The sequence below is a fragment of the Pezoporus flaviventris genome, unplaced genomic scaffold, assembly GCF_033815535.1.
Source record: "Pezoporus flaviventris isolate CSIRO_AGI_PZ_B2104156 unplaced genomic scaffold, CSIRO_AGI_Pfla_v1 ptg000073l, whole genome shotgun sequence".
NCBI lineage: Eukaryota > Metazoa > Chordata > Aves > Psittaciformes > Psittacidae > Pezoporus > Pezoporus flaviventris.
The window spans coordinates 2,653,997-2,680,645 of record NW_026892621.1 but is presented as its reverse complement, the minus strand read 5'-3'; the positions used below and the strand labels follow the sequence as shown (position 1 = coordinate 2,680,645).

At 39.9% G+C, this 26,649-nt stretch overlaps 1 protein-coding gene across 9 annotated transcripts in view; it reads right to left on the bottom strand.

The window, feature by feature from the left end:
- IARS1 (isoleucyl-tRNA synthetase 1) overlaps positions 1-26,649 on the bottom strand; it is a 231,906-nt gene that overhangs the window by 112,362 nt on the left and 92,895 nt on the right. For 8 of the 9 annotated variants that reach the window (XM_061472908.1, XM_061472913.1, XM_061472914.1 and 5 more), the window contains 5 exons: positions 22,988-23,099; positions 21,879-22,004; positions 16,794-16,937; positions 15,690-15,842; positions 9,704-10,272 (listed from right to left, as the gene is read on the bottom strand). In XM_061472908.1, coding sequence (XP_061328892.1) covers positions 10,190-10,272; positions 15,690-15,842; positions 16,794-16,937; positions 21,879-22,004; positions 22,988-23,099 — 618 coding nt within the window. In that variant the 3' untranslated portion in view covers positions 9,704-10,189. Of the gene's footprint in view, positions 1-9,700; positions 10,273-15,689; positions 15,843-16,793; positions 16,938-21,878; positions 22,005-22,987; positions 23,100-26,649 lie in introns of those variants that run through there. The other variant, XM_061472909.1, reaches the window with a different exon arrangement.

The window sequence follows — 26,649 nt, the reverse complement described above, 5'->3', positions numbered from 1 at the left end:
CTGCTCTGCTGAGAACTTCTGGACTAAGTTTCAGTGTTAAGTTGTTAGAGGCAGGTCAGGTCTAGGTTTTCATTATTTTATTCACAGAATGGGAGAGTGACAGCATGAGTAATAACATGTTACACTGTTGTCTCTCAAAACAGTAATACAGATGAGCCATGGGAAGTGATTTTTTAGTATTATTGCTATAATGGGAAAAATAGACTATCCATGACACGCAGACAGGAGCACACATACCAGCAACCACAGTTCTTCAACTAATATCCAGTGGAATACAGGAAAATGCTGTAGCACAGAACCACTAGCTACAGCTGTGAAATATTTCAGGAACTCTTTTGAAGGGAGTGACATTTTTTCAAAGTGATTCCTATTCCACATAAAAATAGTTTTAAATTGGCAATATTTTAGGCATATTATTACAAAGGAGTATAAAACCTGTTTGATATTGTTGCCTCACTTTAACACCCTAAAACCATCTGCTTAAGGAGACAATCTTGCAGTAAGGACTATATGTACTCTGTATTTCTGTTCCCTTGCCATCTTTTTCTCTTCATTATATAGAGTTGTGTGTAAATCTTTCACTGTGCTACAATTTCATTTCTTTTTCCCTCTCCATTATGATGGAAACTATTTAAGCATTAACCTGCTGCTAGTGACTCCTGGGTCAGTTTCTCTATTTTTGTGTTGACGTCATGTTACAAAGATTAATCTGGACTGAGGCTCTGAATGGCAGCTTTGAGAGGAATAGAGCAGACGAAACCTATACTTTGCTACTGAGCTAAGCACAAAGCAGGACAAGACGCACAGGCTTCAAGGTAATGTACGAACCTCTAAAAATGCAAGCCTACAAAATAATCAGCGTATTTTGCCTTGAAAAAAATAATGGTTTTGGACCTTCCCCCCCCCACCTTAATGACCTTACTTATTCATATCCATGATGTAAGGAGTAAACTCACAGTTTCATTTAGCAACTCAGGCACATCACAAAAGAAATCTGAAAGTAGGAGCTGACTTTGGACAGACCGAGAACAGAATCTTCAAAGAGAACTTTAATGTTTTAAAAAACAGACACTACTGAACTGTCAGCTGCAAAACTCCTTTCTGGAAAACAGCAAAGCATCCTGACTACCATGCTTATGAAGTTCAAAGTGTGTCAGTGATATAAAATATAACAACAACAATAAAACCAAATAAGACTGGACCCCCTGGCAGCAGGCACCATGTTTATGCCTTTCAGGTTCAGCAGAGAGACAAGTCCTGCTTAAGAAACATAGCTTTGAGTCTAGTCTCTTGCGCCCATACACAGGAAACTAGAATAGAAGGGCAGGAATGTGAAACCACTGTGCAGTCTGATGCCAACACATGCTCACAGTCAGAGAAGGTTGCAGTGTGCAAGGTACCGTCACAGAGAAATACAGAGAAGGGAAACAATGCTTTAGGATCTGTAGTGGTGTGCTGTGCAACTTCTGTTTAGCACGTCCTGAGAAATCCACCCAAATCATAGGCCTGTGCATCCACTAAGACCAGTTGAAACCAGTATTTTTACACAGTAAGAGGTCAGTGCTGAGTATCTGACAATTTTGTCCAACTCAGTTTTGCTAAGATTGCTGTCATTCTTTATGATGTGCTTTCTGTGCTTGTATGTGATGATACCATCAGAAAAACATCACGTGGACACAGACCATTACGTCTACATTTGTAGTACCTTTTTGTAGATTTTTCCATTTTGAAAGCGATGAATGTTAATGGTTCCTTGCTGGTTTCCTTGGCAGAAGGAAGACATCTTATTTGGATTAGGTATAGCCTGAAACATCTGATGGTTTTGGCTAATTCACCAAATGATAAAAGTGAAAACAGGCGTTCACAGGGCAGTGGCTGTACTCATCCATGCAGTGGAAAAGATTTGAAGCCTTCTGTAAAATTGAGGTTCAGAACTCAGTATAACGAAGCCTAGCACAGAACATAGGTTAGAAAAGAATCCTAACCCTGTGATGCTGACCATCAACGCACTCGAAACATGACAAATACAGATGTTGATACCATGCCATCTATCATCAGTGATCACATCCTCGCATTATCACTGTGTAAGAGACATTGCACAGCTCCTTTATGACTTTTCTTCAATGAGATATTCAATTTTCCCTTAATTTAATTTTACGGTGGGGAAAACAAACTCCTGTAGCTGTTGACCACTTAGTCTGCTTTGTTAGTTTTGAACTGTAAGTCGATGCCACTGAGAGGAGGACAAAGCAGCCGAGAAAGACATTTTTAAAAGAAGAAATGGTAAAGGGGAACTCAAGACACTTGTCTGTGCTAATTCATTTGGAGAAATAAGATCTCAAAACCAAAAGCTCCTCCCAAATACACCACACTGTGTGCAATGATTTGCAGTAGAAGCTAAATGTTACAGTTTGAGTTTGTTCTCTCTGTTGCCATTTGGGGCAAGCACCTATCATGAACATACATTTATATAACCTGTGTTAGTTGTTTTTTTAACCCCCTTTCTATGCCTTTAATGCAGTCACTTCCACTTCTCTGACAGAGCTGATGATTTAAGTTAGATGCTAGCTAACATCTGGTGAATGACAGATTCTTGAAGGCAATATTGCCAGCCAAATCTGCTACTGCATGTGGCCTGTACACGTAACAGCTGATAAACTACACGCAGAATAGCCTACTATGTATGTTCAAAAGCGGGTCTGACTCACCTAATCAGCATTCGTGCTGGCGTGCTGCTTTCAGGTGATTTTAGCACAGTTAAACGTAAAAGGAAATAAGGAATAAGGATTGGAGGTACTACAGAAGCCTTCAGATGTTGGAATGATGGACACATTATTATAGCCACCTAAGGTATGTCTTCTGTTTAGAACTAGTAAACAGTTGATTATCATCTCTCCACAGTAATTTTCACAAGCAGCTAATGACAGGCTGAAATCGGTCAATAATTTTTTGAAAACTCATTTTTTCCTTAGGTGACAAAATAAATGTGAAAACAGGGTCAGAAAAGGCTTTGAGGGGGTTTCCAGTTTACCCCCAGCTCCACAAAGAACAATGTAGATGCAAGCTATTCCTTGGATACCTCATAATCCCAGCTTAAACCTATGCTTGATGAAAACCTTGTCACCTTCCTAGGCCACCCATTCTAGGGATAGATTATTCTATAGTCAGGCTCTTCATAGAGCCATAGAATCAGCTAGGTTGAGAAAGACATTTAAGATCGAGGCCAACCATTAACCCAGCACTGCCAAGTCCAGCAGCAAACCATGCCTCTAAGCACCGTCCTAGTGTATGTCAAATAGGGAAACAGGGTAAGAACAAAACAGTCTCCAACAAAATCTGTGTATTAGAACCTTTTGAGTAAAAAGCTACATTTTGACCAAAGAGGGGAAAAAAAAAAAAAAATCATTCACAAAGATCTTCCCTCAGTTCCATAACCACTTTTGAAACAAAGAAGCTGCTGTACCTGCAAAGCTTTTTTCTTTTTATTCATCCCCCCATCTTGCATTTCTAATTGAGCTACATGTTGCATATTATCTGAAAATTCATGGCAGTCACAAAGTCACAAATCCTTCTCTGCAACAGGATTCTCCACTCACCATGTGCAGCCCCACGTCATGGAATCAGGCACTGCAAATGTGGCATTCTCCTCATATGTGACCTAAATTTTCACCTGATTTAACAGCAAGCCTCTTCAAAACTAGTTCATGACTATTCTCTTTGCAATTACTGTTTATTTATTGGAAGACTTACCACATCTCACCCTCAGTCTTTCCTGCTGTAGACTAAACACGCCAATTCTTCCAACCTTTCCCACAGGTAATGTTTCCCAGACCTTACTCCTGCTTGTCTGTACGGGCTTCCCTCTAAATGGTCAACATCTTCCTCACAGCATAGTTCCCAAAATCAGACACAGTGCTGCAACTGGAGCCTTATCAGTATCTGAGTAGAAAGATTACTTCATTTTCCTCCAGATAGTCTTGTTTACACAGCCCAGCACTTGCTTTTTTTGGTCTTTATGTCATTTGGCAAGAGTATGAAGTTATTAGTTCTTGTTTAATTACTAATCCATTGCAACTCCCTCAACAACTGTAAAGCTCTTGGTTTCTAAGAGCATAAGCCTATTTTTTGGCTTGTTCAGTTGACACAGTAAGCAACTATTCTTTTTCACTTACATTACCTTCTCTTCAGGAATATTCAGGATCCTTCATCCTTGTTTGGACTACACTGTGTCCACAAGCAGGATTTGCAGTATAAGATCTCCTACCTTAAATCTGTCATGCTGCTTCTATTTCTCCTCCTCCCACTTGCAATACTTGGCATATGCTACCCATAAGCAATATGCCAGAGATACCATGATTTCAGGGTTTGCCAGCACTATCAATCACAGAACACAGGCTCTCTCTAAGTTCTGATAGTCTTCAGCTTTGCAAAATTGCTGACTTGAAAGTTAATTTGCCCTTCAGGTATACTACAAAAGATATTCCACAGCAGTACCTTAGGCATAGCTGTCCAGCTGTCGTACATGAGCAAATATAGCAACTATTACATGCCAGGGTGCATTTTGCTTATTTGGGAGATTTCAGCTGCACTGTTTTGAACACTCAAGAGAACTGGAACACACTGCAAAATCAGGACAGTGTATACAGAACTGCCTTATCTCTGACTAGACAAAGTTTAATCTCTTTAGGGGCAATTTGATTTTAATTGCATCTACTAGGAACCTTTGAAGTCTTCTGAGGAGCTTTGTGACCTCTGATTAGAACTTCGTGCAGACAGAGACTGGAAATTAACTGAAATACCCAGACATACCGAAATAGGAACCTTTTTCCCACCTCAATTACATAGAAGCTATAATTCTATTTGCTACATAAACATTTTCAGCAGGAAAACATTAGATGACTGAAGACACAGCCTCCCCCAAGCCCAGTGAACCACCACTCACAGCACAGCGAGAGTAAAATTAACTCAGCAAGCAGCGCTCATGCTGTAAAATTTCTTCTGTGCGGGAATGACACTGTGCTGCTCACTCTGTGAAAGAAAGACGTTAAAGGAAACTAGTTGAGACAGTTTTGAAGTTCACCTTTTGTTAGGCGGTTGCACACATTCTTTTTTCAATCTGTTTCATCAGTGTGGAGTCTATACCATAAGAAATCAGATAAAGAGCAAAACAATGGTTTGACGTACTCAGTAATTGCTTTGTGCTTACCCAGTGGTAACAGAGATACCCAGGCTCCACCTTTACCAACAGGAAAAACAGATTCTGAGTTGCAAGAGGCCATTCAGCTGATCAGCTGCTATTCAACTTACAACAGGATGAAGAGAAACAGATTTATTTTTTCTCTCCTTAAAACCACTCTTCTCTCTGGAAGGAAGTTACTAGCAGAAGGATACCAACAGTCAATACTTTTTTACCGCATAAAAGCAAACCAGAAATGCAAGGCTTTGACTGTAGTTCTGAAAAAGGAAATAAAACCACTATGGTTTATAGCTAGGCTGACCCACCATTATATTAACTTACTCTGAGGAAAGAAGGAAACAGGACTGGTGGGCAACACACAACCATGTTGCTCTGCTGTCCACATAGCTTCACGGTGTTTCCTGCTAAGCCCAACAAGCATGTCATCCTCGCACCAGTCTTGATCAAGGCCAGGCACTTTTGCTACATGCACTGTCAAGGGTGCCAGTTAGGATCTGTGGCTCAATTCCTAGCTGGTAAAAATGGGACAGATAAATCACTCTGAGCCCAACCGAGCCTCCACAGATTCAAGGGGCTGTTGCTTGAGAGAAAGAGGGGAAATGGCAGGGGTTAGAAGGGCAGGGGGGAAGATGTCTCTGGTTTTCTTTTTTAAGCTGCTGCACCACAGTTTGTGGATACAGCTCTAACAATAGATCTGGTTTGTACCATTCCTACAGCTCCCTGACAGCAAAAAGCTGGTTCAGCAAGTCCAGCCCTTACAGGTCACTGGATGCTGCCCACATTTCAGTGAGCCTGCTGTCAGGTGAGAGGCAACAGCAGGAGGCCAGCAGACTGCAACCAAATTCAAGAACATAACCTCCAGAGCACAGTGAATGCCATAACTCAGTCCTGAGCGCCTAGACAGTGTTTTTCCCTATGCAGAGACAGGCAATAGTGGTCTGGAACCTAATTTGTAGAACAAGCTATTCAAGAGGGAAGCTAATTGAAGTAGATCAATCCTGAAAAGTACCACATCAGACCAAGATAAGGTAAGTCCAACCTAGATGAGGTGATACATGTGCATTAAAAAACTCAAAAAAATTTGGAAGAAACATTCCCCACTCCCAGATCCCATGAGAAATTCTCTCAAGCAATGACATTATCCAGAATAATAAAAAAAAAATACTAAAAACAGATGTGCAGAAGGAAGGCAGAGAAAGCACAAGTTCACCCAAACATGTCACAACTTGTTCCTAACGTGCACTGTCAGTGTGTTTTAGAGGTGAGAGATCATAGCCAACCAAAAGCGCGGCACCTGAAAGCAAAATTAAACTTTAATTCTGTAACAAAACTGTTTTTTAAATTACATACTTATGTAAAAGGTTGATGTCAAGTTAACTGGCTCAGAAGCATTTTCAGCAGTGTCCTCAGATAAACTCTGGTCTCCTCGTTCCATTACCTGTTCTAAGCATATTGAATGTACCCCTCTGCCAGCTTTTACCAATCCTGCCAAAGACAGAAATAGCATTTATGGGCATTTCCATACTTGTGATGTGACCAACCTGGAGAGTGCAAGGGCACACTTTGGTTTCTGTTCCAGTCATCATAACCCATGAAGAGTATGTGAATGTGGGCAGAAAGCCACAGCTGAGAAATTAACAGCAACAACAACAACAAAATAGACAAAGGAAAAGGAAGAAGGAAGGATGAAAAGTATGTGCCATGAAGAAAAGACACTGAGGTGAAGCAGAGCCAGGAAATCACCAGCGAGCACCACGTACAATTTCTGACCCTGCAAATAAAGTCCATCACCCTGGAAAGAAAGGTAGGGTAACTCTGCCCATACAACACCCACTTCTCTTTAAACAATACCTTAGAAAAAAAGCACAATCAAGCCACATGAAGAGACAACAGCTTCAATGCAGTTGTTTACACTGCATGCCCTACAGAAAAATTCCCTTGAAAAACTCCTCCCATTTTTAGGCTCAAGCCTAGTTTGGAAAAGGCAAAACAAATCCTACTGAAGGATTTCTTGGGTCAGCTCCTCTAAACACAGACATAGGGCTCACTGAACATACACCTTGACAAGGAAGAGAGTTTTGTCTCCCTTTGGAAGAGTGTCCTTTGTGTCACGCTGCCACTTGGAATGACACTTTCAACATGGGAGTAGGAGTACATGCTTACGCTGCTCAAAGCATGCTTCCATTCAGTTCCAGCTCAAGCAACAGGAATGTATATTTGTATTTTACTGAAATGAAGGAAATGCAGCCAGATAACATCAAGAAAGCCTAGAAGACATCCTTACCAAAATCTGAAGTGCCAGGTAGAGGCCCTCCCTCGTTAAGGTGGTGTCCCTGCACAAGTGTTAGGTTAGAGGCATACCCTACCCACAGCTGTTCAACATTCCACTGTCTTTCTGGCCATGTTGTGTCTCATTTTTCTGTGCTAAGACCAGAAACGCACAGGAAAGCATTCCTTCAGCCCCCTGTTTGCACATGAAGTTGTGGTGAAAACAGGAGTAAAAAAACCCCAAACAAAACAACGAAAACCAAACTAACAACCAACCCTATGCTTCACTTTGAAATCCATTATCATCTCCTTTTCTTGAAGCAACAGCCTGCCTCCCTCTGGTTTTGAGGTCACTCTTCAGAGTAAAAACTCTCTGAGAAGCAGGTAACAGTTCTGCTCATACAACAGTCTTCACACGGCCTCATGCACAAACCAAGTCTACAAAACTAAAGTGCTTTCTTTGATAACTTTGTCTTAAAGCTTATTTGATTGCATAGGGCCTGAAGAACTAAGAGAGACAGAGAGAATTATCAGCAATACTTTTCCGTCACTCCTTTCCTGGGAGTGAATAATTTAAATCCTTTCCCTCTGAGTGTACTTTTTATCAGTATGCCTTTGGTCTTTTAACAGCACATTGCAGGTAGTGCTGTTCTGCAGAACACCTTCACAGAGGAAGCTTAGGCATCAAATCAAGTGAAAGGACAGTGCATTTTCAGCATTAAGCAGTCACTTACAGAAAATCCAGGAAACCCAATTCGACTCCTACCACATGTAAAATGTGAGATTATTGCACTAAGGTTACAAGAAGCACTTCTGCTCTTAACAGCAACTTATTTTTTTTATATTAAGCAGTTATAAATCTATTTGAGAAAGAAAAAGGGTTCTGCTGAAGATTACTATCTTTTTGTGTTTGCAATTCCGAGGGAATTCATAGATCTTAGCTGTGGTTTTAATTCCCTGTAAAAGATGAGTATATATTTTACAGATCTAATCGAGTCCTTGCATGGAACTTGCAGCACTCTTTAAGAAATAAAATACACATACACAAAATGCTAAACTCCACATAACTCTTTAAAAATGCAAGTAACATTATCCTTTACAGTGTCTCATTATTAACAAGGTTATACTGCAATCATCTGCATCTTCATTTATTCTCCATAAGCAATAAAGCAAAGTTATTCAGCTTAGGAACAGCAGAAATCTTACCTTCACAGCTGACATAACCTGAACATTATAAATGTGACAAAAAAAAAAGCCAATACAAATTGATTTCCATGTCACTATGTCAATAAGAAGATAAGCAAGCTGACTTACAGGGAAAGGTAGAGGGCAATGTCCCATTTTCATTAAACTGAACAGGCCAGTGATTCAATAGGTTCAGGCACTGACATTTTTAATACTGATAAAAATAATTTTATGTAAGCTGAATGCCAGAGACTCGATTTACTTCAAATGAGTACTTACAGTTTTGCTATGGTCCACTGGAGCACAGTAGTTACACAGAACATTTATTTACAGTTATTCCCACTAACCTAGTGTTATCACAAAATAGCTTTGGTTTATATTCAGCGTAAAGATGAAAAAACATAGAGCAATGGAAAAACATGCTCAGTAAGACTTTGCTATTCTTACCAATGTTACTTGCTGCTAAACACTTGTTCTCGGGGTACATCATCTTACTCTCAGGATGGTGAACATGGTGCAGCAGCAAAGGCAGCTGTGTGCACAAGTATCTTCTCCAGTTCAGCACACTGCATGTTCCAACACTGATTAAAAACACTCTTGAAATGCAGCGAAACTCAAGTGTGCTTAAGTTTCTAGTTTAAGTCAAACTAGTCAAAAACCATCCTCAAACTGAAAAAGGTGGCCTCTTCTTTTACTTGCCTACAGATGCACAAGTTAACAGTAAAACATTTGGCAAGCTGTATTGACCATTATAACAACTAAAACCCCAACACTAATTTAAAACTAAAGCTGCTTTTAAATCTGAAACCAAAGTGAACAACCCACCCCCCAAACCCTAAACAAACAAAACCCCCCAAACCTGTCAGTGTCACAATCCAGTCACTGGCATTCAGTCTGGACATTTTCAGATTTCAAGCTTCTGCAGGTTTTCCTGATCTACACGTTGTGCCAAGTCTTATCTTCTTTAGAAAATGTAAGGAAGCAAAAGTACTCTGAAGTCAGGGAAACAACAGTTTGGAGATGAAGCAAATTTATTGTTTCAGGTGTTGAAACCAACAGCCACACACTTCATGAAAATCCAGCTAGTATGAATGAACAAAAGAGGGTAACCCTTAAATAAGTTTCAAAGCTATCTGTCACATGAGATATATATCTCATAGAGCCTTGTAGGTAACCCATAGTTTAGAAAAGGAAAGATGCCCTCTGCATAAAGGATAGTCAGAGAACAGCATCGCTGAGGTACTAGTCCCATTTCTTTCAGGCAAATTACTGCATAGATATCTAAGATTAAGTAGTTCTGACATTTTTCTGAACAGCTTTTACAGTATCATAAGGTAACAATAATGAAAATACATCGTATTTGAAACCAAAGAGCAGCATATTAGACATGCACTTGTAGATAACAACCTGTGTGCAACTTGAGATGTCGAAAGTACCATACACACAACTTGGATGTTAATCTAAAAGCCTACTCATTTAATCTGCCTTCAGTTGTTGTGGAAAAAAGTCTACATGGTCTTATTCGTAAAAATGGAATTCTCAATATTCAGCTGTGGTGGGTATAACACGAACATACAGAGTCTTCATGTTCAAGTTCTTCATGGAGATGTTCTTTGTGATCTCTAAACCAAGAAAACAGAGAAACAGAACACAGTCAGTGCTCTTGCACACAGGTAAGACTATGAACACACACTTTTTTTTCAATTCAGTTAGTTCTGCTGGTTCAATCAAAATGGAACTAGGACAGAAATTGCTCAGCTTAAAACTCCCTCCTGTTCAAGCACAGTGCATTAAAGGAAGGCTCACCACATGGCAGGATTGCTGCTCCAAGGGTTTAAGATACCCTTCTAGATTATAAAGTAGAATTTTTTTGAAAGCCTAAACCAGCCCACAGCTCCCAGTTTCACACACACACAGAACAACATCAAGTTCAGACAAATTATATTATGATGCAATGATATGAAGCCAATATTCACAATACAACACCATACACTGAAAAGCAGTCACAATGGCCATACAGACACCCAGTGCCTCTGATATCCCATCTCTGACAGAATACAGAGCCTACATAGGAAGGAGCACAGTAAGAATGTGCAAATACTAACTTGAGTTTTATACTCAAGCAAGGATTGTAGCAGCATCTGCTGTAAAAAAGAATGTTGCAATCTGAGAGAGCACGCAGGAGGAATTTCATACCTACCAGATCAATTCCTTAAGTCTTTTCATAGCTATATGCACATAGTTCAGAACAGTAATAGGATAAAGTCTCATCACAAAACCTCTTGTAAGGATACTGCATACTTCCAACAGGCTGTTTCAGGATTTATAATTATTTATGAAACACAAACACAGAGTAACAGCACTTTGTGGCTGCAGAAAGTCATTCACAAAGGTGGTAGGAACTGAAAATCTTTCACTGTTCTTGCCACCTTATGGAGCATTTTTCCTGAGAAGTCAGATGCTTACTAGGCTCAATGCTTCTCAGTGCCTGGCAGCGGAAGCAAACTACCCCAGTAACAAAGCAGACTGGTTTTAGTTCTGGGAGGCACAGCTTTGGAGCAAACATAATCTGATTTAACAAATATACCAGAGGTCTCTCTACTACAAAACTTCAAAGTGCTAAGTACAAATACATGCACTGAAACCACAGCAAAGGGGCATCAGGGCTGCAGTGTTAACCCTGCACACTAGAATTCCTGTCGACACTTGCAAATAAAAGATCACTTTAAAATTGGCACTAGCATGAGCACAACAGGTCAACATTCAGAATGGCTGGGTGGTTTTGCACTAGAAAGGATTTTGTAAGTGCACTGCACTGTATCACAGACCTGACATCAGATATCCATGTGCCCTAACCTGGGCTCCCCTCCAGTGGAGAGAGACTGAGGCAGAGGTGTGAAGGGAGACAAGTCTGTGAAGCACACCCATGGAGTTAGTGTCAGAGCAGTTCAGTTGCAAGTAACAGGATGTCCAAGTGAAAGCTGATTCTAGAAATGGCAGCAGGGAGCTTTGTTGCCATATAACAGCATGCACACTCCTTCTAACATTGAGGCCCCAATCTTATTTGGTAAACATTTCATTTTTAGACTGAGCATGTAGTCTGAAGTTTAAAAGCTATCTATGAATTAAAGAATTAAGAAACCCTCATGAATCATGATGGCACTGTTTTTAAGGAGTTCTCTTCCACTGTTGCACACTGCTTTAAGCGGCGGAATACCCATCTACAAGCTAGAAGTACAGAAGTATAATCCAATTGAGCAATTAGGGCTTTATTCCCTCACTAACCTTCCTTCCCTTCCCATAAAAATGTTACATCAGTAACATTTAGCTATTTATTATTTATCACCAAAATGTAAGGACATCCTCCTTCCTGTGCCAACTCCTCCAAAGGAAGGCTTTGGAGTTAGCACACAAAGAAATACTGTCTTCATCCTGAACTCATCTCAGAGTTATTACCTGTAACTCCTGTGTCAAGCTCACACATAAGCAATGCTCACTACTTTGACATTTAGAGAATGTTTTTCCAACATTATAAATGTGGGTTAAAACATACTTGTTTCTGAAGAGTTGGTGAGCTTTAGGCAACAGACAGCAGCTGCCCAGCTCCCTATACCTGAAAGTGTTTTAAAAAAGAACATTTCCAAAACTAAGAACTCATTTTCCACCAAGTGATTTTTTCTATTAAACAGGCACTAAACTCCCAATTCCTGGGTTATCTTCATCAAACACTTCAAATGGTTAACAGCAAACAACTTTCTAATTTTAGAATAAACCATAAAAGGACCCTTACTCAAGAGACTGAATGTTTTTTGTCTCGAGGGCAAGACCTTGAAATATATTGACAAAAAGATGAATATGGGATTACACAAAGTTGCCTTTATAGAAACACCCGTAGTATGGGGAATAAACAAGAGGAATTAGAGATGAGTGCACATCTACAGGGATATGATACCACTGGCATCACAGAAACATGGTGGGATGGCTCCTATGACTGGAGTGTTGGAATGGAAGGTTACAGGCTCTGTAGAAAGGACAGGCCTGGCAGGCAGGGAGGGGCAGCTGCCCTTTATGTTAGGGATAGACTGGAGAGTGTGGAACTCTGTCTGGGAACAGGTGATCAGTTAACAGAGAGTTTGTGGGTCAGGGTTAAAGGGAAAATAGCTATGGGAGACATTACTGTGGGGATCTGTTACAGCCTGCCTGATCAAGGAGAACCTGCGGATGAAGCACTCCATAGACAGATAGGAAAAGCCTCACACTCGCAGGCCCTTGTCCTCGTGGGGGACTTCAACCACCCTGACATCTGTTGGAGGGACGGTACGGCCTGCCACAAGCAATCCAGGAGGTTCCTTGATTGTGTGGAAGACAACTTCCTTCTGCAAGTAATGGAGGAGCCAACAAGGAGAGGTGCCATGCTTGACCTCGTGCTCACCAACAGGGAAGGGCTCATTGGAAATGTGACACTCCAGGGCAGCCTTGGTTGCAGTGATCACAGGATGGTTGAATTCGAGATCCTCAGGACAGTGAGAAGAGCGTGCAGCAAGCTCACTGCTCTGGACTTCAAAAGAGCAGACTCTGGCCTCTTCAGGAACCTGCTTAGGAAGGTTCCATGGGATATAGTCCTAGAGGGCAGGGGGGCCCAAGACTCTTGGTGGATATTCAAGGATCACCTGCTGCAAGCTCAGGAGTGTTGCGTCCCAACTAGAAGGGAGTGCAGCAGGAGGGGCAGGAGACCTCCTTGGATGGATAAGGAGCTGCTGAGGAAACTTCAAAGGGGGAAAAAGAGGCTTATAAAAGGTATAAACAAGGACAGGTGGCCTGGGAAGAGTACAGGGATGTTGTTCAGGAAGCTAGAGACCAGGTTAGGAAAGCTAAGGCCCAGTTAGAATTGAGTCTGGCAAGGGATGTGAAAGATAACAGGAAGGGATTTTATAGGTATGTAGCAAACAAAAGACAGACTGGGATAAAATGGGTCCTTTCCAGAAGCTACCAGGAGAATTGGCTACCCTGGATTTGGAGAAGGCTGAGGTTCTCAATGACTTCTTTGCCTCAGTCTTCACTGGCAAAGGCTCTGACCACACCACCAAAGTCTTGGAAGGCAGATGCAGGGACTGTAAGAATGAAAACCTTGGGCCCACTGTAGGAGAGGATCTGGTTCGAGACCATCTTAAAAACCTGAACATGCACAAGTCCATAGGACCTGATGAAATCCATCTGCGGGTCCTGAAGGAGCTGGCGAATGAAGTTGCTAAGCCACTGTCCATCATATTTGAGAACTCATGGCAGTCAGGTGAAGCTCCCGACCACTGGAGAAATGGAAATATAACCCCCATTTTCAAGAATGGAAAAGTGGAAGACCCAGGGAACTACAGACCAGTCAGATCTTTCACATCATTGTGAACTGTCACTTTATACGCTTTAATTAAAGTTTAAATAGCTCTGGAGAATTCATACTACAAATATGTTCTAGTGATGCAACTGATTTCCCTTTTAAGACGTTTTAAAAATCCTCACTTAAACTGAGAGCTACACATTTTCCTGCTTTGTCAGTTACTTCCCTCTTTCAAAACTCAAGTTTCCTACACTAGTTATTTTTGTACCTTCACTAACCCACATGCTGCTGCTGTGAACCCCTTCTGCCCCGTAACAATGATAGAAACCAAACACAAATGTGTACAGCATCAGTTGCTCTTGAACAGCTGAATTTTGAGTCCACAAGGTTTCGCACATGAATCCATTTTTCGGTTATGCAATAAAGTGTGGTTGATGTACTTGGTTCTTACACCTCATGCTGTATCTGAACATTACAGTCTTCAGATCTCTGTGAACACCATTCAGCACATTATTTTTAGTATTAGCTCAAGCTATCACTAGAAAGTCTCATCAACATTTGAGATCCACTTAACTTAGAAAATGGCTTTTGAATAAAGAGTTCAGGTCACATGAAATAAAAAACAACCAAAAACCCATGACAAAAACACCCACACCTTACTTGCTCAGGTTCCAACCTGCTCCCTCAGCTCAGGAGGCAGCAAAGTGACCCCAGCTGTGGCCAGCTACACAAAAGCTCTGCTCCTCCTCCCCTCATCAGGTGCAGGGTACTTCCCAAAGAATCATCCCATCCTAGCTAGCTTCTGGACAGGTAACCCAGCATATGATAACTCAAGGATACGTGCCATGTACCCCTCCCAAACCACTTTTATATCATGCCACTATGATTCATGGGAGACAGAATCCTTTGCATTGTTTTATTTGAAGAGCTAAATTTCTCTGAATACACAGAAATACCTGTTTGGTTTTTACCATGTTGTTTACAACCCATTCTTTCTGTCAAATGAAGTCCAAAATCTTTCTTGGGTCCAACTTCTTAGCACTACAGGTGGCTACATCTTCAGCCTTATCTGTCTCATGAATCAGAGGTTTCTGTTTCTAAGCCTCACCATCTGTCTGCAGTTTTGGAAGATTCTTTAACATTTCAGATCTGTGACTATGTGATAAAGCTTCCTGCTTCCCAGGTATCCTGAATGAATTGCAGCTGCTGCACCCAACCAAGTCTGACCTACTCACACAACTCTAAAATAGATCCAATATTCTTTTCCACCCACTCCCCTTTTCCAAAAGGAAGGGGAAAAATATCTGAACAATATGAATTTAACCAAAAAAAAACATGAACAGGCTCTTAAAATATTCACACTTCAGATTCAATCACTTCTGGGAGGAGATTCACTCTCTCCTTAGTCACAGCAGCACATAACTACCATTTACATTGCTAAGTGACCTTTCCATTTGAAAAGAAGAAACTTCTGCGGAACTTGTCTTGGCCTTTTCATGAAGGGAGTCCACTAGAACTTTGTGTATCTACATGTATGTGTGCTTAAAGGCTTTACAAAATAAATATTGAATTACCTGGCAAAAGTAGAAACCAATGTGTAAACAGTGTGTATTTGGTAGTTAAACTAGATCTCAGGCTGCATTAGCTGCTCCTCAACAAAAACTTCCAGGGTATCCTTGGACAAGCAAACCAAAGGTTTGTGCTTACCCTGAGTTTGCGCTTCATCAAGGAACAATTTTAGCCTCCTGCTTCTGAGCCCAAAGACTTTTGCCGTTTCATGTAAAAGACCATGGTATGTTAATCCATTCTTCCCAACAGGGTTTTCCATCAGAAGAGTTCCCACTGTTCCTTTCTGACATTCTGAACAGGAGAAACAGTTGAATTACTATTGGTGAGGAATGGTATTGTTTCATTTATCTTGGAAAACTGAAATTTAAGATTTCTTCTTCCATTTCGTCTCTATCTCTTTATAGTGCTGAGCAATACCAATACCAATCTACTTACAAATATTCATGAAATAAGGTAATGAATTATAGAAGTACAGTATTATGAGAAGTGATTATTAACAGTTTCACAAAGAAAATTTTGCAGAATTCTTTACATGAGTCAACAAGATAACCTAGAAACTAGGAAACATCAAACAGCTCAACAGGACACACAAACCATTAAGAACTGCAAAAGCTCACAAAGCACCTTCTGATGATCAAATCCCAGTAAAAAACACATTTTTGGCCCAAGTAGGGATCTCAGTAGAGTCAGTAAGATGTCACATGGAAAGTCCAGACAGGACTCATACAGGGCAGAGATTAAGAGCAAGATATTAAAACCACAGCTATTCCAGTGTGAGGTTTCAGAGTGGAAGTTAAAAGACTGACAGCTCCGAAACAGAATTACGTACACATATCTACACCACAGATCAGGTTAATAATACAACTCATTTATCTTTTAAACAGCACTAAGAAATGTTTCACTGGCTGTTTACAATGCCTTGGTAAAGAATTGGTGCCTCATTCTTTTTTGGTCAGTTTAGACTCAGCCTTTTAAAATAAGCAGCACAGGTGAGCTGATGGTCAGAAAAAGGAAAACGCTGAAGGACTCCTGTTTAAATGCTGTCCTTACCTCAAACTGGCTCTGCTTTTCCTTTATGAAAAGAGGGAGAAAAGCTACGTATAAAGATTGTGTTTATTAGAAAGCAAATACTAGGAAAAAAACGGTCACCATCTACCAATGAAAATGTATACTTATCTCCATCAGTGGGTGATGGTGTCACAAGCAGCTCAGTCTGCAAATGAGGAGCAGTGTCCTACCCACCTTGTGGCTTTGCATCCACTAGCTGCAAGTTGATGTACTGGCAGAGGAGAGCCTCAGCAGAGCTGGGCAGGTCAGGCGCTGCCCCTGCTGTCACATGTAGAGTCTTTCCGCTGAGACTCAGCAAGTCAGTTTTGTTTAGCAGCTCTGAAAAAGAAAATGGGACCAGTCAGGCCATTACAGCAAAGCTGAGGTCCAGGTCTCACTCAGTTAGCACCCAACAAGTCCTTCTATCTAACTACTGATTCCACTGTGGAAATGTTTCCCTCCTTGCAATTCCTTCCTCAGGAAAGAGAATTTTTCCATTTTGAAAAGTGGGATTGTGCAGAAATACTTTGTTTTCTTAACAACATGGAGCACTTCGTCTGCTGTGGAAAGTAGCTCTCATGCACATATACAGTGTGATCACTAAGGCAACAAAAATAGTTAAAAAACTTAAAACAAAAGCAAGAAATTATTCATTAAATCAACCACTTCTATCTCATTAAGACTGCCAGCACCCTGACTTCCCTAGCTGAAGCAACATGGGGTATCTGTTATTATGCAACATCAGGGTATTTCCCTCATTCAACTCCAGATAACAATATATGTGAATTCAGTGGCAGCTCAGCTCATGAATAATGCCCTCTACCACAATGCTTGTGTTTAATGCCAACACAAGATGATGATTCAGCAGATTAAACCAATCACATGTATTTAGAAAACGGTGGATAAGCAGACCCAGAACAGGACATGTATCTCAAAGGATTTTAGAAGTAGCTCCAGTACCATGACAGCATTCAACTAAAAAGCTAATGAGGTTTCTGTAACACAGATTAAACACGTAGGGCAGCACACTGCACTGCATACGTGAGCCTCTCTGCTACAGAGGTAATGAGAGCCGCAACATTAAAGATGGAGAGAAATGTCACCACTCTGCTGCAAACAACAACAGAAAACAAATCCAGGAAGAGTTAGTAAATTTAACTTCTTGTAAGAACTGTGCATTGCCTGTACATGTACAACAGGCACATCTGTCACCTCTTTCCAACAGGTTTTCATCCCATGTCAGCCCTATTTGTATGTCACTGAGCCCAGGCTCAGTTCATCTGAACCAATTTCAAAGGGGCACAAGTGGCATTCCTTGTTCCAGGGATGCCTCTGAACTTAAAAATGAAATAAAAAACCCAAAGAAACCCACAACATACAAGAAAATCCCCCAACAACAATAAAAGACTTGAAAACCCACTCAAACAAAACCCAAACACCCTCCCCCCAGAAAGGTGAAAGTAATCACAGGTTACAAGCTCTCCAAATTTTGCCAACTGCCACAGAACATCAAAGTGCGACACACTGTGGAAGGCTTATAAGCCCCCCCCAAGGAAGGATGAAAACCTCAGACTACCTCTGCAATTCTAAAAGTCTATCTTTTAAAAAACAATGGGTTTATGTATCTTTAAAGAAAAAGGCAAAGCTTCTAAATTTCGCTTGTCAAGAATGCCACTGCTGGCTACCCAAACACTTCCTTGGTACATCTGAGGTGCAAGGCTCATCCTCAAGCAGAGGAGGTACTTTGCTTTTGTTTTTACTTACAGGAAAGCAAGAAAATAACTGAATTAACAGCAGATTTTTCCTAGCATAACCTTAAAGCAGCACTGCTTGCCATTCACACGCCGTTCCTGGGTCACAGCAGGACACAGCACCCTGAGCAGAGTAACAGAGCCAGAAACTCAAGGAACTTTGGGTCTGGCAATACCCAGCTGCTGGTATCTGTGCAGATGGATGCAGCACAACAAGGCAGCAGCTACAGTAATGGCCATTTGCATCACCAACAAACCTGGTATGTTGCATTACAGGACCACTGACATTTTCACAAGGAAAGGCTCCTGCACAGTGCTGCCAATGGAGTCAGTTTGTACAGCCCTCGAGCAACAGCAAGAAGAAAGTGGATTGTTTTTTCATCTATAACAACACACTTGAAAACAAGCAGCTATTACAAGTGCTCATCAATATTAAAATCACTTTTAAAGTCAGCTCTCCTTGCAGCTTTAAATGGTAACACTCGCCTAAGGTGCCTTACAGCCCCATGGCCTTTTAAAAATTGAAGATTAAGAAAAATCTTTTTGTATTCTTGTTCAGAAAACAGTGCTAAGAACAAGATAATAAAAAGAAAAAGCCAACTGTAAATCATAGAGATGAAATAAGACATGGACTGAGAAGTTTGTGGGGTGATTTTTGCCTCGCCTTCCATCTTCCTCTCCCCCTCCCCCCCTTTTTTTATGCCCTACATGATTTATGGTTTCATTTATTCCCTCAAGATGAACAAACTGATTTTATTAGGACTTCTTCACTATGGGCTACCTCCACGAAAGCCAAGTGCAAGTCAAAAAATATTTTCAGTAAGTTCAGAAACTTTTCAGCAACCTAGAGCAAAAAGGAAATCCTACACAACTGTTTTTACCATCCGACTTGAGCCTAGCCCCGTTCCTTTAAATTATTAAAGTTTTTTAATGTATAAAGAGACAAATTCTATTCTCAGTTTCTGAAGGTCAGTACAAATCCCAGGGCCTTGCTCAGTGTTTGTGCAGTTACTCAAAATACATCGATACACTGTTGGGAAGCAAATGTTTATCCCATTATTTCAATGTTGCACTAAGAAACAGGGACATATTTTAGCCTGCCTTAATACAAGAACTGCCATTATGCAACCTTAAGTAAATCCTCCTTACAATTAGAAAACAAAATAATAAATTACTGCAAGTAAAGTGGACAGCCCTAAAAACCACAGGAAGGAAAGCAAGGAGCCAGAAATATGGTTTTAGTGGGTCACAATTTTATTACCACACATGGGAACAATTCGGCAACAATTTGTCCTGAGTGCATGACCTTTCCTTTCAGTTCCTCCCAGACACACTGGTAGATACCAACCTCCTGCCTCACCTAAGGAAACCCTGGAACCACCATTAGGCCTTACCTAACATTACCTGTGCATAGGCTGGGCTGAGAAAGCAAAGGGATTGCATCCAAACCTAACATCATGAATTTCAGTTCTTTTCTCTAACATCTTGAAGAGCTATTTTCATTGTACATGCCGCCAACCCTGACTCATCAGGGAGCCATATCTTCTCTTGATCAATACTTGGGTAAGTTCTCTGCCAAACTGCAACAAAAGTGAATTTGATAATCTAATCTTTCCAAGGGAATTCCCATGTTGTTAATAAGCGGGCAGGGAAAGAAAAAGAACACTGCTCTGCCCAGACCACTTCCAATGAGTGAAAGTTTAAAATCAGCATACCAAGATAGGGAGTCCCAGAACAAAAGTGACATGGAAAGACATAAAGCCTTTGTTACTACAGCAGAAAAAAACCTTGGAAGAAGAGGGAAGGTTGATATTCTCTCCCTTTTTTTATGAATTCAGCATTAACAGATTTATGCTTCATCCTTTTGTCCTGTTTGAGGCTGAAGAAATAAATGAGGAATCAAAATGCTTATAGTCTTACTGAGATGAGTTTCCCAACCCTTTTTGGCCTTAGCAGGTCATCCCTTAATATGTGCGATGGCAATGAATTGTACTGGCACATACCACATTGTTATGAAGTATATCACTACTTTTTGGAAAAAGATTTCAAGAAAAACTATTTTCTCCTTTAAAACATAATTGAAGCTTGAAGAAGATACAGAGGGCTCCAAAATTTCCAACAAATCACCTATAACTGAAAGCAAAGCATAATCATTTTGTATGATAGAACTATTCACTTCAGCTGAGCACCACATGGAAAGAGGTTTTATCATAGCAAGGTAATGGATTACATCAGATATGAAAACCCCCAAAACATTCTTCTAGCAATACCTTCAGGAAAAGGCAAGTAAGAAAACCAAAGACAGCGATGATAACACTAACAGTGCCATCACAGGCACAAGGAACACTATTTCCCTTCTGACATTGCAGGTAGGCACAAGCTGGTGATCCTTCTCAGCCCCGTGGACACCCCAAAGCAGCCTTTCATAACAGCAAACTAAAGTATCTTCCCCTTAGTTGCTGCCATAATATTTCTATGAAAACCCACTAGCACTGTTTCTGTATCTTTCCAGTTACCATTTTTGAAGTATTTTATCTTTTCTTTATCACTCATTTAGACTGAATATGAATGGTGTGGAAACAGATGAAGCTTGTAGTAACACCAAGACCATTCAAAGGGTTTACTATTACTGTTGAAACATCTCTTCAGTGGCTGTTGAGGCCACTGGCATGGCTGCTATTAAGTGGTCTGATCTCTGCATCTCTTCACTAAAGTGTTCGGTTATTAGTGTAATCCTGTTCTGAGTTTGCTGATTTTTAAGTTGTAACTTGTTTTAATGTACTGAAATATTATACATAATGTAATAATAAGCCAGCATCTTCATCTTGGGGAAGAGAACACCAGTCTGCTGCTAGGGTCTCCTAGTCACGAATTGCAACATCTTTCATGTTTTTCTTCTGTTTCAGCTATATTATCTTTGTAATGCACCAAACTGTGAGACAGCCTGCAAGTCTGTGCATAAGCTATAGAAGATATTCTCGTGTCCTAACAGAGGCCAACTTCAAGCTGCAAAAATATTCCATAGATTTTTCTAAATAAGAAGAAATGCAGAGATCCTCAGGTTTCTCTCAGGTGAAAAAGCAACATTTTAATCTACAGATAGAAATTTGAATCAACTGAAGTTCTCACTCTGCCCACTGAGACATTAGGAAAAAAAAAAGAAAAGCATGCAAAACCTGCTGGCAGCTTGCCACCAATATAAAGCATAGGGATGGACCTGATGGAAACACTGCCTGAAAGAAATCAGATTCTGGCCCAATGAGAAATGCAGTGGACTAAGATAACAGAAAAGCCGAGCATCATTTAGCAGCAGCTTTTGGAAACATTCCGATGTGACTATAAACACAGTCTCTTAAGCTAAGTACTATAAAATATACTATTTCATTACACATTTTCTAGTCAATTTTGTGTGTATATATATATATACACATATATATATAGAAAAATTATACAGTAAATAATTATACAGTAAATAACTCCTAGCTGCTGCTAGAAAACATTTCAATTTTCTTTGTCGCACTCCATTTACCTGTTTTTCCATTAAAAACTGTCAATTTTGAATTTTTAAGACCAAAAATGCAGGAGACAGCATCTACAAGTCCAGTGAAGTTCAAGGTATTATCTCCTTTTGGATTTTCCAGCAGCAACACACCATCTGAAAACCAAAATTGAGAAATTAAAGTACCGTTTGAAAGCAACATCCAAGTTTTAATGATTTTCTAATGACTTTTGCAAATTGCTTCTAGTGAGTTTCTAAGCTAACTACTAACTGACAACACTGGCAGTTTTTTAGTAAGAAAGGAAAGAGGAAAGAAAACAGGGAAATGGACTCAAGTGTACTTCAGATTTAGTGTGTGGAAGTTAAATTTGTTTTTATTGACAAAGCAGTCAAAATTCTTACATCACTGAATTAAAATCTAGTATTATATTAAAACCCAAGAGACCGCATGCCCTCTGAAACATTCACCAGCTTGGTTACATTCACTGTTATTCCCAGTAAGCAGCTTTATAGCCACATTAAAAAAAAAAAAGCACAATTACTCTGATACATAAACTGTAAACAGGTAGGAAAAAAAAAAGTCCAGAGAGTGCAGTTTTTTCTCCTTTTAACATACAACTCACCCTTCTAATACTTTTAATGATATCCCTGCACTCAAGTTTTCATTATCCAAGTCATAGCCATTGTATTCTCTAGTTTTAAGTATTCTTTTTAGCACTATACTTAATGTCCAAGTTTCTCTAAAGCGGTATCTCACAGAAAGGCATAACCTATGTTTGCAGTACTACTTCAAGAATTAACAATGCTCCAGGTACACACTCTGCACTTGGGTGACTGCACACACACAGACATGGAGTGTGTATGCCCCCACACAGATATTCACATTTAAACCCTTCTGCAGAATGTAAATAATTCATGTGCACACCCAAGTATTTACCTCAGGTCCACATAAGCAGATATCATGGACAACATGTGGTTTTGCTTTTAATGAACTTATTTTCAAGAATTATTTAAAGCTACTATTGGAAGGGAGTTTGCACCACTTTTCAAACAAATTCACAGCTCCAACATTCATCACACTCTTTTCTAAACAACCTTTTACCACCACTGCTGGCAAATCAAACCTCGTACGTTCCTACCTTGCTCCGTCCCATTAATATAAACTTTGAGGTTGACGTAGGCACAGGCTGGACCAACATCCTGACACAAACCACCTCTGACAAGTGTGATTTCTAGCTCTGATCCCTTCAGCTGAAGAAAAAGAAATATTATGATTATTTTAATACTGTTCTATTAAACACAATCTTTTCCTTAAACATTAAGATCTTCTTGTACTATACTAAACATGACTTACAATAAAGGAGCAACTTTTACCTCTCCTTCAGAGACGGAGCACTTCAAATACACATTTGTCTTTAATACATGTTAAAGGTACAACAGTATTTTAACATAAAACCCAGAGGAATAAACAGTCTAATTTTCACAAGTGATGCACAGTGATCAGTCTCCCAGATATAATCCCAATGTAGTCAGGAGGCACACTCTTCCAGAAGTAGTTCAGAGCATCTGAAAACAGGGCCCTGTTCAGTTACCACCTGGAGAAGATTTCATCTGCCTCCCAGGGCTGCTGAGCACAACCAGGGGGAGCAGCTGCCTTGTATCAAGTCAGCCTTTCTTTGTGACTGTCTCCCCAGTAGCTATTAGTGAATCAACTACAGCTTGAAACACCCCATCAAGAATGTAAAGTGTATTTTGCTGCGCAAATGAGACACTGCATGAAGAGACTTGAGGATCTGTAGCAATATTACAGACACAGGCTTATTCTCTAGAGACCTTAAACCACAGCTGTTTAAAAAATACGTTTTTTCCAATCACAGGTATTTTTCTGAACTAAGTACAGGCAGGAATTACTACTGCACCTACACCAATTTTCACAAGAACAACACTTTAAAAGATTTCTTAATTAAAATGTTTAATTAAACAAATGTCATTCAGAAACCACTTCAACGAACAACTGGTACTAAGTGGCTATTTAAGCCCTTTTTTTTCTGTAAACTCAGAGACAGTCTTTGGCAAGAGTCACAGTCCAAAAGGTGACCAGACAAACTTAGAAGTGCTACTCTATACTGAGCTACTATGACAAAGCAGGGAAAAACACTGATGGAGCAGCAAATCTCATCCTGTGTTTATCCATTCTACAAGCAATTAAATATTAATTTTTCAAGTAGCTGCTACTCTGTCCCAGTATTTTCAAGGAACTGCTGGTGGTTTTTTTGTTATTTTTTTCACAGCAAGTCTTTGGGACAGGAATTTATAGTTAAGGCCTTGTATCAAAAATCGAATCAGAATAGTTTCACAGCAAAAATCATCCTGAATGTAATCAAAATACTTGTAGAAAGGACAGACTGCATTTCATTTTTGTCTCAGTATCCACACATATTCAATATCATGCACACTTCTGTTATTCCTTTTAATAACTTCAAGAAATTTGGTATAATGATCCTGTCACAGCTAACTTACGCACTCACATGTGGAGTTAAACATTTTGTTCTTTTAACTTGCATTTGCTTTTACACCTGAAAGCGTGTAATGGTCACTAAAGAATTTTTCATGTCAGTGCTGCTTATCAGCACCCACCAACAGAAGACAGCTGATGCACAGCTCAACTTGAACTCGCATCTCCATGGTCTTAATGCCTGAAGCAGCTAGTACAAAATGCCACACAGTTATGACTGAAGACCATTAACCACAGCCACATCTGATGCGCCAAACTACAAATTCATTGGCAACAGCTGCAGCTATCCTCAACTCTCTACAAAAAGCCAAACTTGAAAGGATTTCCACCAAAGGTTTTTTTAATTTCAGGTATGTTTATTCACTGCTCTTACTGCAACAAGCTCGTTGCAGCAGAACAGGGAGTACAGAGTCAAACATCTGCCCTGAGCAGTCCCAGGAGGCAAGACTTCACAAGGAAGACTTTACAGTTGCTCTGTTATTTGCTTCCCTCTACAACCTCTATTTGAAAGCTGTAGTACATGACCACCAATTCAGAGGGACACCAAATCCGTATGCACAGTAACCAGCTAAATGTGCAGCAGGCAGACCATGTGGCAAAGACACAGCTTGACTCTGTACGGAGGTACTTCGTAGTGATCGAGACTCCTTAAATTAAAATAATAACAAACAACTCTACATTTAGTTTTTCTTTGGCTCAACTACCATCCGTAAACTGTATAGCTTTGGTACACAGAACTTGCTATAACTCCCTGCTAACGGTTTTGTGCCCCGTTAAACAAGTCTCATGCCTAAGATTTCAAGCTCTCAGCTGTAGGACCACTGCAACATGATGACATTTTTATCAGCTTGGTCGTCAATCACAACAGCCACGCAGAACTATCTATCATATATAGTGGTACCTCAGTTAATTTTTTTTAGGTGTTCCCAGTCTCAAACTTGACATCTGTGCAAACGGACAGCCTGACCCACAAACCTCCTACCACCAATTCACATCAGCTCATCACCCCCAAAATTGACTGATGTCTGTTTTTTGCTGTCATCCCAACAACAGCTATCAATTATACCCATAAAACCTTCTGTAAGGGCAAGAATTCATCTTTATGTGGACAGCATTATTCAAAATTAATCCAATAGACTCATCTTTCAGCTTTCCACAATGTTTTTCTTCACTAGAATCTATTCAATTATGATTCAGAAAACAGAAAAACAGCAGTGGGGGGAAAACATACTTGCACAGGCATATAATCTTTCAGAGAAAGACAAAGACACAGCAGCCAACCTTACATCTCACGCACTAGGCAATTTCAGAGGCAGACAAGTGCTTCCCAGAACTACACATTTTTTCCAGCTGCTTTTACATTATAATTTAGATTTGATGTTGGCTTTAACATCAAACTGTCCACCAAAATCAAGTAAGTACTTAGAAGAAACAGCAAAGTATTGTCATTGATTTCTCAACCACAATATTCTCCAATTTCATGTAGCATTTTTCCATATGCTTGTCACTAGATTAAATTAATAAGCTCTAAAATTTCATAATAAATTAATGGCTTTGAAAAAGGCCAAACAGAGCTTTGTTCAACAACTTCAGAAGTGTAATTAAGTGTAAAACATCTCCTTTACACATACTGTTATTAAGATGGATAAAATATGTGCTTTCCTATCACCTATTTTCAGATCTCCAAGCCATTCTGTAAACCCAAGCCTGACACATCTTCTTATCTTCCCAGTCTAGCATGGATTGAATAATATTTCATTGACAATTCCACTAGGAATGTCTTTTGAATAAAGTAAATTTGAATAAAACCATGGCAAAAGCATTCTCAAAACATGCAAGAAGAAACAAAACAAAAGAAATGGTTCAAACCTGCTGCTGCAAGAATTACCAACCTGCAGAACTGCACTGTTACCAAAGACTGAACTTCAGCAACACAGGGGAGAAAAACCAAACATACTCAAACATTAGTAAGTGAAGCTGGTCTTAAGCCAAAAGGGAAAATATAGCCTTCAAGGAGAACATTTTAATAAAAAAGTCTATTAACTTAAAGAGATCAGAGCAGCAATATTTTTGCTGTGTAAACAACGCACTAATCCAAATACAAATTACAATGTGTATTAAGCTTACACAAACAACTACCTAAAACAGTTAATTTGGTATTCAAGCAGCTTCATTTTCAAACACAGTACACATAGAGAACTCAATTCTTCTTTATTAAACCAAAAATACTAATATGGAGATTCAGATATATGAAAATACCCACTATACCCCACAAATAAATACTGA